Here is a 12,291-nt window from a genome sequence, read left to right as displayed (position 1 = left end):
TCCTCCTGTAACCCGTCCAGTATTGCAAATCGTGAGCTAGTCTCCGGATGACTCGATACCCCATTGTTTGGTGTGGCTTGGTGTGAACCTGTATTACGGTGTCCAGCAGATGGCTGAATGCCTCCTCTGCGCTGAACACTTCTTCCCTTTCTTGCAACCAACATCCAAGACCCAAAGTTCTCTTTATAATCTTGCTTTGGTTCTTTGACTGGTGGAAAATCTTTTCGAGCAGTTTCAGCGCAGGGATGATTTTCCTGCTCACCCATCGACATTGCCTCCTCTGTGTTACGACCTTCAGTCATCTCATCCCCACATTGTCCTTGCTTATGACCATACATGCCGCAATTAAAGCAAACGAGATGAATACCTTCGTATTCGATCGGCCATACCTCTTCATTTAGAGTGAATTTCGACAACAGTGGTTTAGTCATATCCACTTCAACACATAACCTTGCGAATTTTCCTATAGAAGTCAGGCTTGTAGTAGTATCAACTTTGATCGGACGACCTATCTCTCTTCCAATCTTCATCAAGAATTCCTCCTCAAAGTATTCAATCGGTAATGCCGGAAATCTAACCCATACTAGTAGTTTGTCTGTCTTATTGCGCCTGGGGTTGAAGTTGGGTTCCCATTCTTGAACAACTAAGTAATGATCCAGTATGATCCAAGGACCAACATATTTGGCATACTCATAGTCTCTAAGCGACTCAAATTTAGCCAAGAAATAGTCAGAATGGAGGGCGATGAGTTCGAAGTTTGCATCTGTTTTCCACATTCGCTGGAGTCTCTGCAGCAGGTATGAATAGCTCACTCTCCTTCCGAGGACTTTTATGATTAGGGAGCGTCGCCATGGCCTTCGCAGTCTTTCTTTTTCCTCTTTGGTAACCAGAATCACTGGGCAATTCGGATCTTTCTTGGCTTCATCCATTTCGTCATCTTCAGACACTATTTCCTTCTCAGCTGAATCGCTCTGCAGTTTCTGGCCCCACGCTTGATTGGGTGTCTCAACCGGAGTCCGCCATTGGGACGAATCCGATGATTTTAGCCTAGTTGAGAGGGGCGTTTCTTGGATCATTCCTACGGAGGGCAACAACGCAGCAACTTCCATTGATTTCCTGTCTCTTTTCGTCTTCTTAGTGTTCCTTTCGAGTAGGTCTTGAACCTCCGGCGGCTGAGCGGTCGCCGCCGGTGAGGCCATCTCGGAGAGAGAATCCTATGCGGTTTTGGTAAATTGCTATTGTTGGGTTATTATTTGAGTACTCTAGGTGTTGAGTTGTTTAAATATGTATTAAAAGTATGACATGACACTCATTTCAACTTGACTTTTCTTTATAGGAATGATAATCGGAGAAGGTGAGAGAGGCCATTCTGAACAAAGAGATCGTAGTGAAGAAACACAATAAACGCAGTCGTCGACATCGTCAAAAGCGACGCCACCGGAATATTGTTCCGAATCCCAAGCGACACCACCCACAACAAGTACGTTTTGTGTGAAATACGTACCTCTTTTTTCCCATAATGTTCAGACGGCAACTGCATATCCCGAGTGGCACCACCCACCAACTGGCTCTTACAAACAGGAATCTTTGTCTAAGACAGTAGAAACATCATTGGTAAATGCTATTGAAGCACAAAGATATGGTGACGCCTTGTTTTCTTGGGCTCCTATGGACATGGATATGACAAAACAGGATTTCTGGTCATTCTATGATGTTGTTAATGCTGGAAATTGCCAGTAAGCTCTGCATCTTATTGAAGTATTTTCTTTTCTTCCTCTTCCTTTTTTAAATTTTTTTCGCAGCACTTTTACGCTCATAGCTAATGCAATACTAGGACTACGGGACTTAGGTCAAGGAGAATCATAGGTACTTGGGCTCCTTCGTCTCCTATGCCGTTTGGGTGTTGGAGAACGGCTTCTACTATGTCTTGAAGCTGGTAAGCGACTTCTGCGAGGGGGGTGAAAGACTGAAATGGGCATGCATGAAAATGAATTGACGATTTAGGGAATGATAAAAAAGCTGGACTACTCAGGGAAAAACTCACTTGGGACCTGCGTTTAGTGTCAGAAACTCAGGTCCCAAGTGCGTTTCAAATTTTATTTATTTTTTAAAATACGGGATAGGAACGCAAGTCCAAATTGCGTCTAAAGTATAAAATACTGTAGAAGCAATTCGTATTTGCGTTTAATGGATACCAAAATACGCAGGTGACAAATGCGTTCCAGGAAAGCATTTCCCAGATCTGTTTTCTCTCCAGCGCCGGCGTGCCTCCGGCGACCGAAGACGCAATTTGCAAATGCGGCTAACTGAACATTGTTTCCCCATCCAATTGAACATTGTTTCTCCCACCCTCTCAATAAATGCTTCACCTCCCTTTCTCACTCATATCAACTGATTTTGTTTCTCATCAACACGCATATTTTCTCTATTTTATCTTCTCATTTTCTTTCTCCACACTTTCCATGCATCCAAACAACACTACATTTTCTTTCTCCACACTTTCCATGCATCCAAACAACACTAAATTCCTTCAGCAGGATTGAAATGTGCTCCTTGCCACAAAATTTCAGAAGTTACAATTAGTGAACAAGAGAAGAATACCTCATCAAAANTCCAAACAACACTAAATTCCTTCAGCAGGATTGAAATGTGCTCCTTGCCACAAAATTTCAGAAGTTACAATTAGTGAACAAGAGAAGAATACCTCATCAAAAAGAACCTCTCTAGCCACCTCATCATTGCAGTACATTTCCTTGAGTTTCTTGAGCATGCAAGCCGATGACAGGTCTGGAAAATACAAAGGCAAGTCACCCCTAAAAGTAATCTCTAAAATTTTGCACTGATCAATTAAAATAAATAAATAAACAAATATTTAGAAAAACTTAGAATAATGGAACCTGAACTGTTCATGCCGAATGCAATACGATATGACCCTAAAAGAGGCATCAACCTGGTAATCTCGATCATCTAACTCGTCAAATTGCGTCTTCGGTCGCCGGAGAGAAAACAGATTTGGGAAATGCTTTCCTGGAACGCATTTGTCACCTGCGTATTTTGGTATCCATTAAACGCAAATACAAATTGCGTCTACAGTATTTTATACTTTAGAGCAATTTGGACTTGCGTTCCTATCCCGTATTTTAAAAAATAAATAAAATTTGAAACGCACTTGGGACCTGCGTTTCTGACACTAAACGCAGGTCCCAAGTGAGTTTTTCCCTGATTAGTCCAGCTTTTTTTATCATTCCCTAAATCGTCAACTCATTCTCATGCATGCCCATTTCAGTCTTTCACCCTCTGCAAGGGCGAGGTGTCCGTGAATGACTTCTTCGTCTACTTGAGTAAGGTGAGCAGTTATGGTCCCGCCGGTTTCTATGGCTGCCGTGGTGGTGATTGACCAGCGACTGTGACCGAGAATATCTCCTCCTAGAGTACGATGGCGACCGAGATATACTCCTCCCCATTTTGGTGAGTATGCAAAATCTGCTCGTGTGCGTATAGGCCTTGTTGACGGTGACAAAACTACCCCCAGCTTTTGGCACCAGAGTCACTAGAATCTTGTCGTTACCTTCCAGCCCCAAGTCCTGAAGCAGCTCCGAGATCGCCAGGCTAAAAGTCGTTGTCTTGGCCATAGGAGTAATAGTAGATGAGGCGTCATGCACATGTGGCGATTTGGAGAAACTGCCGGCGTACTCGATCCTGTCCAGCTCCAGCGTATTCACGTTGTTGTCCTCGTTCACGAACACATCGAAGTGTATAAACTGCGTGTCGTCGTACTCTAGGTCTAGATCCAGCAGCTCCTCCTTCCCCACTGGTATTGATGTCGACGATCTCGTCACGTAGAACGTTGTAATCTTGTCAAAGGTTGCGGGCAAGACGCTAGTGGATGTCCACACTGACGCGATGCCCCTCAATTTTGTCTTTCTTTTCCTGGTGGGTTTGAAGTTCTTCCATGGAGTGGGCATATTCTACTGGATAATTAAGGCATGCATGGTAATTATGGAGTACAAATTAGAGAGAGAGAGAAAAATAAACATGGGTTAGATTTTTAAAAAATATTATTATTCTAAATTCGTGTGCGTATAGGCCTTGCCCGATCCAAATTATCGAGTGTACTCTGTTGTTGACTTAAAAATTTGGGGTTGACTTGAAAAGAAGGTCCGCATCAACTAATAACCTGTGCCATGTCATCGTAGTAACTTGGAAACTTGCAAAAAGTTCTAGGTGAAAAAAATTTAATGGTTTGTGCATCAAATAATCATTTATGAAAGGATAGGATGCGACATGAAGAATCGGTTAATGGTGCAAGATGACATTTTAGCCTACTTTAAATTATATTACCACTTTTTCATTACTTTTTCAACCATTGATTATCTCATATCAAGAATTGGTTCACCGTTTTTACTTTTTACAAAGATTTTTGTTCTCACTTGATCTATATGTATGATAAGATTAGGATGTACAATAACTAAATAACTAAATTCATGTAATAAATTTTTTTTTGAGTTGTAAGTTGAAAAAAATATATTTTCCAAATTAATAAATTAATTAAAAAACATATTTTCTATTTAATTTTATTTTTTCTAAAGAAAATTCAAGTACTATATAAAACACCCATATGTTCCCCAAAATGTTCAAGCCCTTCTCTCTCTCCCCCCCCCCTCTCCCTCTCCCTCTGTAACCTCACTCCATCCAAAGCCACCAATCACAGACCCCACAAATCTCTCTCCTTTAAACCCCTCAAATTGCTAAGCAATGCCAGCTTCCTCAGGTGCCCTCCAATCTCGCTATCTTGCATTTAAATTTCAATTTTTTTTTTCCGTTTATATATATCTGCGTGTTTGTTCTGATTTGTGAAATTGAGGTTTCAAGTGTTTGAATTTGGTTCTGCGCAGAGGCTCGGTCGAGATGGAAGAAGCGGAAGCCCTTGATTTCTCGGAAACCGAAGCCCCAGCAGGAGGACGAAGGGTTCGAGGACGAGGAGGAGGAGGAAGACCTGGACCAGCAGCAGCAGGAAATCGATGAGGACCACCTAAACCCTAGCAGCTCCGCGGATCGTACCGCCTCGGCTAAGGAGAGTGAGGTGCTTGCTGAGGGTGGGGAGAGAATCTGTGAGTTCCCTCCGGTGATCAAGCGTGCTGTTATTGGCCCCCATTCGTCAGTGCTGAATATGGTTGCTCTGGAAATGGGCGGGCAAAGTGGGGAGAGCAGGGGCCAGGGGCAGAACAGGGTTGTTTTGGAGAACATTTCGTATGGGCAACTTCAGGCCATCTCAGCTGTGCCAGCTGATAGTCCGGCATTGGGGGTTGATGAACGAGGAGAAGGCAGTGGGAGTGGATCATATGTGATCACACCGCCGCAGATACTGCCAGGTCGGGGTGTAATTAAGCGGTTTGGAAGTGCTGGCCGTGTTCATGTTCTGCCAATGCACGCAGGTAGTTTATAATGACCTGGTTTGGAATATGATTTGGTGCTTGGTTTATTTTTGATTGTCTTATTGCTTATAGTAATGGTAGCTGTAAAATGGTAAGGAGTAATACTTAGTAAATGAGTTCAAACTTTTTAAATTTATTGATGAAATTGAAAGTTATAAAGGAACATAAAATTAACAATTGGGACATCCAAATTTCTGAGAACTCCCCATTCTCATATTTTCACTATGGAGTGTGATTTTTGGCAGCCTGCTCAAGTCATATTGTGCCATGCTACATTTTTTTGGTTTTTTATTGTTGGCGTTACATTTCACATTTCGGTATGCCGTAAATGACTTTTAGATGCCATTATTGACATTGCTCTGTTCAATTAATTCCTCCCTTAAGCCAAGCCTTTTAAAATTATTACAATATAAATGATAGATGATACATTGATTATTTCTAGTTTTTTGCCAAGACCAAAATGATTTGTGTACACACGGGTATTCCAATGGTTGAAAAAAAATTCATTTCTCTATATAATGATTGATAGAAAATAGAACAATAAATTGTATACAATGTGTATTTTAAGAAAAACATTTCATTTCTCAGTATATGTTATTGATAATATGGTGAGTGTTTGTGCCCTCAGTTATTCAGTTAAAATCTATTACCAAGCATAATTATTTCCACCTTTTGTGACACTCCAATATTTTTAATCTAACAATCATCCTGGCCAAAGTTCACATTTAGATATGTAGAGTGTTCCCTTGCATCTATTGTTTCATAACTTGTACTCCATATCATTTTCTATTTTGATCTCATTATTATTGTTTATTATTATTATTATTATTATTATTATTATTATTATTATTATTATTATTATTATTATTTTTCCTGCTTTACCTTGCCCTTTTACACATTATTATAATGGGCACAATCTTTTCCATTTCCTCTGTGTGCAAGTTATGTCATCTGCATTTGGTTCTAAATATGTGCATAATGTTTCTTTCGCATGTTCCTCCGACAAGCAGACTGGTTTTCCCCAAATACTGTACACAGGTTGGAAAGGCAAGTTGTTCCACATTTTTTCTCTGGGAAGTCAACTGAACACACACCAGAAAAATACATGGAGTGTAGAAATCAAATTGTTGCAAATTATATGGAGAATCCAGAAAAGTACCTGTCAGTGGCTGATTGCCAGGGGTTAGTAGATGGTGTTAGTATTGATGATCTAACAAGAATTGTTCGGTTTCTTGATCATTGGGGAATCATCAATTACTGTGCTAATCCTCCTAAACTTGAGTTACGTAAGGATGGGACGTACTTATATGAGGAGGCAAATGGTGAACTTTGTGTTCCTTCAGAAGCTTTGAAATCTATTGATAGTTTGATCCATTTTGACAAACCTAAATGTCGGCTCAAGGCAAGAGATGTTTATCCAGAGCTTGCATGTAATAGTGATAATGAATCTGACTTTGATAGTACTATCCGTGAGCAACTGTCTGAAAACCGATGCAACTATTGTTCACGGCCAGTTTCAGTTGTGTACTACCAGTCACAGAAGGAGGTATATTACATGTTCTTTGACTCACATGTTACTGACAATTAAATAAACTAAAGTTCTTGTTGATAATTTTCTTGAACTTTCTTAGTTATTAGCATAACTTATAAAGACGTTTAGTTGAAATCCTTTTCACCTATCTTTTACCTATACTAGTATCCACTAAAATAAGTGCAAGACTCTTCACTTCACTTTCCTACAAACGCAAGCCCTTTTGCTTCTGATAGAGTACCTGTTGATTGAGTATAACTGATTGTATAAATACTTTTTTATGTTATTTCATCTGCCATTGCTTCTGAATTTTATTTTATTTTTTTTCCTCTTTAGCTTATCATTTTCCTAAACGAGTCCTACTTTGTGGGAATTGAATATTCACCCTGAATACTCTGGCACAGTAAATCCATGCAGTGATAAAAGCCATTTTATAATAAAATTTTCCTTCTTAAAGCTAATTTTAGCTAAGTGTGTTCAACTATTTTATTGAGCATGATGAGTGGAAACTATAACCTGTCAAAAATCTGTTAAAAATCTGCCCAAGTACTAGCTATTAACTTAATAATTAATATTTGATGCACCAAAAGTCCTATACACTTCCAATGAACCATATGCTGCCACCTCATTAAAAAGACAATTCAAAACTGATCAAGTCCTTATTTGATTTGACTTGTTATTAATGAAGTGTCAGCATGTAGTTCATTTATAATGCATAATTCCTATAGACTGTCAGTTCATCTGATGATAATAATTCTTAACATAATGCTACTCATTCACTATGCGGGAGATTGCTTACAGGAGCAAAATCACACTTGCACTTAAAGCTTTAATTTTATATTCAATACCCATCCACATGCAATAAGTTATCATTTCCTGTAGGACTATATGTGGAACAGAGCTGCAATTCTGAATTTTGATACAATTGTTTCTTGGTTGTTATAAAGTAATAAGAAGATTATTTTGCACTCATTCCTCTATGCCCAAAGTTTCTTCACAATTTCATTCCCTGTCCCGAAACAGACAACACTCTTTCCACCTGCTTGATGAATGGCAAACTGCTAATCCACTCTATATTTATCTATTTAAAGTGATATGAAGAGCACTCCCCATTTTGTTAACATTTTTTTGGTGCATAACTTTTAGCCTTCTTTTTAGATTTACTATGCATTTTACCCCTCAAATCATTTTTAAGGGTTTCATGCTTGCAGCTTGCTTGACATTTACCAAGTGAGTGGGAGTAAAAAAGTTGTTTATTTTTCATCTATGTCATTTCTAAGTGTGATGACTAAGAGGCTCTTCTTTAATGTGGTGAGCATGAACCTTTGCTTACCAAGAAGTCTTACTGCCAAATGAGTCATGTGACACCAAGTAAAACTGCACCAGTCTATATTAATATGATTTTGGTAGAACTTTTGAGTAGCATAGCATTACCACCGTAAGCATTTTCTTGGTATAAAACTTTTTCTTGTTGCCATTTGTCTATATTCATAATCCACACCATGTGTTTTTTACAGGTTGAGGTGGTATTGTGTTTGGATTGCTTCCATGAAGGAAAATTTGTCATTGGTCACTCTAGCCTGGATTTTGTCAAGGTCAGCTCTATGAAAGATTATGGAGATCTAGATGGAGAAACTTGGACTGACCAGGAAACACTACTACTTCTGGAGGGAATGCAACTGTATAAAGAAAACTGGATCCAAGTTGCAGAACATGTTGGTTCTAAGTCAAAAGCACAGTGCATCCTTCATTTTGTTCGCCTGCCTCTTGATGGTGCTCAGCTGGAGAACATTGAGGTTCCAAGCACATCTAGTTCCTTAAATTTTTGCACTAGGGAAGAATATGAAAGACCACATTCATATTTAAATGGGAATAATGCAGGTAATACTATGGTGATTTATTTTGTTAATATTGTTTTAATTTAAGGGGCATCTATTTACTTATAAGAAAAAAAGTTGAGAGCATCTAATGTCACTATGCTTTTTATTTCTTATTTTCTTGACACAGGATCAAGTTTACAAGACTTTGATTCTGATGACAAGTTTCCTTTTGCACATTGTGGAAACCCAGTCATGGCCCTGGTAACTACTACTTCAACTGTAACCAATTCCTCGTGTATAAGAGTTCCTTTGATTTTATGTGGTAGCAATTGCATATCTGCTATTTGTGCTAATCATGAATTCTTGACAATGATCAAATTCAGAAGTACCCATGGAGATTTTTAATGCTGACTAATCTTGCCCTACAAATGAACTTGTTCTTTTCTATAGAGAAAAAAAAAGGGAACAGGGTTGTGTAAAAGTCACATTACCAAAGTACCCTTGACAAACTGATCCATATGCTAATTTTTTTAGTCATGTTTTTCTTTATACAGTGCTTTTACAATGTGAATTACCATTATAGAGTTAGAAATTATGGTATTATATCCTGATTTAACCTAGTGCAGTCCTTACGAATAGAATTTTTAAAAGAAACAGGGCAACAAAGTCACAAACCATTGGTTTCTTCTAATGTAGTGCACTAATTGATTTAAACAAGGAATACTTTTTTTTTTAAATTTAATTTATATTTTATTATGTGCATTTATTGATTTTCTATAGCTCTGTCACACTAATATCTGCATTATACCGTGCTACTGCATTTAGGCTGTAATAGTTATGGCAATCTAAAATTCTTTATTTGACAAACTCATTATAAGATTGTTAATTCTGGAAATTGTTCGGAGAGGTATTGATGACTGCCACTAAAATGGATTCTTTGGCATTTCTCTATTGCCAATTACAGGTTGCCTTTCTGGCATCTGCAGTAGGACCAAGAGTTGCTGCAGCATGTGCCCATGCATCTTTGGCAGCTTTATCCAGCGATGATAACGTAACTGTATCTGGGAATACAGGCCAGATTGATGGATCGAGACCAAATAATGGGTACACATGCTACATTCTTTTCTCTCTTTCATTGTCAATTTCCTTTCAAATTCTTGTTTGGATAAAAGTGCTACTCATGATCATTGCACCTAGTGATATATAGCGATGGCTCAAGTTGCTTATGCTCCATATGTTTTAGGGCTATTGACTGAAATGTGACGATTTTTGGAGCAATTGACAAAAATAGCAACTTTTAAAAAAGTTGACAAAAATAGGAAAAACGTGTTTGGGACATGTGTTTGGCGTTAGAACGCATGTCCCAAACTCGCTTGACCTTTTATTTATTTTTCGAAATACGCAGATCAAATGCATATCAAACTTGCGTTTTTTTTTTTTTTTTTTAAAAAAAAAAAAAAAAAGCCTGGTCGCCTTCTCCTTCGCAGGAGAAGGCGACCAGGCATTTTTTTTTAATCAAACGCAAGTTTGATATGCGTTTAAAATACATCGAACGCAAGTCCGATTTGCTTTTGATCTGCGTATTTCGATAAAAAAAAAAAAAAAAAAAAAAGGTCAAACGAGTTTGGGACATGTGTTTCTGACGCCAAACGCATGTCCCAAACATGTTTTAGCTCTTTTTGTCAACTTTTTTAAAAGTTCCTATTATTGTCAATTGCTCAAAAAATCGTCACATTTCAGTCAATAGCCCTATCTTTTATGGGGTAGGAAATTATGTTAATTAGATGATCCTGTTAAAAGTGGTATGATGATATTACTCATTTAACAAAGTTGATGAATTCCACTAGTTGTACAATACAAGTATACTGCCAGGCTTAGAGGTTATGTGAGATATCAGAGACAGCTTTTAGCTTAACCTCATTCAGGGGTAATGCAATGCAATGCCTCTTTATCCTTCTCAAATTCATATTCTGATGCAATGCCTCTCTATCCTTCCCCAATTCTGATGCAATGCCTCTTTACCCTTCTCAAATGTGAAATGTCCTATTTCAGTTGCTTCACCAGTATTTTCATATCAGCCCATTCACAGCTTGAAATTGGCAGAGAGCTCTCTTAATTGGGCTTAATTATCTTGGTCTCAATAATATACGCACTAACATTGTCAACCATTCTTTAAATGGTGATTCTGTTGTTTCACTATTTTGTTACAATGCCATGCATGCTTCTTTCTTTCTTTTTTCTTTTTTCCTCTTCATTTTCAAAACCAGCTTATTTTTCCAAAAGGATGATCTCTTATGTGATCTAATAGGATAGGAAAATACCCTTCTGATTCTGATATAGGAATTTGTAATCTCTGGCAAGACGAATGGTTCTTACTCCCCCCTCAGTGTCTCATGGAGTGTAGTCAGGAGCATTTTAATCTTCCCATAGTTTTTATTATAAACTTGCAGATTGTTTCCCTTACTAAAGTAATACTGGGCTCCCAACTGCGGATATGAATTTTGGGTCTTTCTTACACTTTAATATGCCTTTGATGCTAACGGGAACAGAATATTCTTGTCAATTTTTTTTCTTGACTAATTAATATAATCCCTGTTTTCTTTCATACAAAGAAAAAGAAAAAAGAAAAAAAAGAAACCTTCACTGCTGTTCTGCTGCTGCATGAAGTCACTAATTCTCTTGAATGTAGGAACTCATTTTCTGTTGGCCATATATCTTGCCCTATGGGTTTAATACTCTTAGTTATGGGCAAGCATTTTCATATTTTCCAATCACTGTTAGTAGTGCCATGCTACAGTCCCCTACTAAAATCAATCTCTAATGTGCCGCTGGATTGGATTTAATTATTTTTTTCTTTTTATTATTGTGTGGACTCTTTATTAACTCGTGATGGGATCAACCAATTCATGGATAGCTAATAAAAATAAAAGTTTTCCTTTTTTTTTTTTTTTTTTTTTTTTTTTAAAGCCTTATAGGTAATGCTATGTTAGGTAGTGATTAGGGAAAATAGCATTTTTCCTGTTAATGACTTAATGGTGTGTGTGGGTAATCAATAGTAAAGTTAAAATTTGTCAAAATAAGTTGTTTTGGAAACCAAATCTTGTATTGCTGGAGTCTATGAAGCCCACCCACTTCTAGTCCTGCTTTACTATTTGAAAATTACATAATCTGGAAACCTTGTCATCAGTGTTCTGTGATAGGAGAGTTTTGTTTAAAAGATCACAATGCTCTCTATTGATGACTTAAATATTAGGTATTGATGGTCTGCATCTATATAATTTTTTACTAAATTTATTGCTATGCCTTAAAAGAACATTTGGAGATCTTCTGTTTCTCTCTGCGCAGGGTGACTGTTGGAACAACATATGGTAAGGATGGCAATTCTTCTGGAGACTTGGCAAATTCGAGTCAGTGCAAAGGTATGCTGTAACCTGGCTAGGGTCATAGTTCTTTTCTTTCTTTCTATTACCCCCCCCCCCCCCCCCCCCCCCAAAAAAAAAAAAAA

At 38.0% G+C, this 12,291-nt stretch overlaps 1 protein-coding gene across 1 annotated transcript in view; it reads left to right on the top strand.

Annotated features, from left to right (window-relative positions):
- Positions 1 to 4,642: 4,642 nt before the first annotated feature.
- Positions 4,643 to 12,291, top strand: part of LOC116019707 (SWI/SNF complex subunit SWI3C) — a 9,650-nt gene continuing 2,001 nt past the window's right edge. Inside the window, exons 1-7 of the mRNA XM_031260004.1 lie at positions 4,643 to 4,771; positions 4,896 to 5,435; positions 6,446 to 6,981; positions 8,484 to 8,847; positions 8,974 to 9,047; positions 9,751 to 9,890; positions 12,132 to 12,205. Coding sequence (XP_031115864.1) covers positions 4,756 to 4,771; positions 4,896 to 5,435; positions 6,446 to 6,981; positions 8,484 to 8,847; positions 8,974 to 9,047; positions 9,751 to 9,890; positions 12,132 to 12,205 — 1,744 coding nt within the window. The 5' untranslated portion in view covers positions 4,643 to 4,755. The remainder of the gene's footprint in view (positions 4,772 to 4,895; positions 5,436 to 6,445; positions 6,982 to 8,483; positions 8,848 to 8,973; positions 9,048 to 9,750; positions 9,891 to 12,131; positions 12,206 to 12,291) is intronic.

The sequence above is a fragment of the Ipomoea triloba genome, chromosome 5, assembly GCF_003576645.1.
Source record: "Ipomoea triloba cultivar NCNSP0323 chromosome 5, ASM357664v1".
In the NCBI taxonomy this organism is placed as follows: Eukaryota; Viridiplantae; Streptophyta; class Magnoliopsida; order Solanales; family Convolvulaceae; genus Ipomoea; species Ipomoea triloba.
Note: the sequence above shows the minus strand (reverse complement) of the source record. Positions and strands in the feature narration are given on the sequence as shown.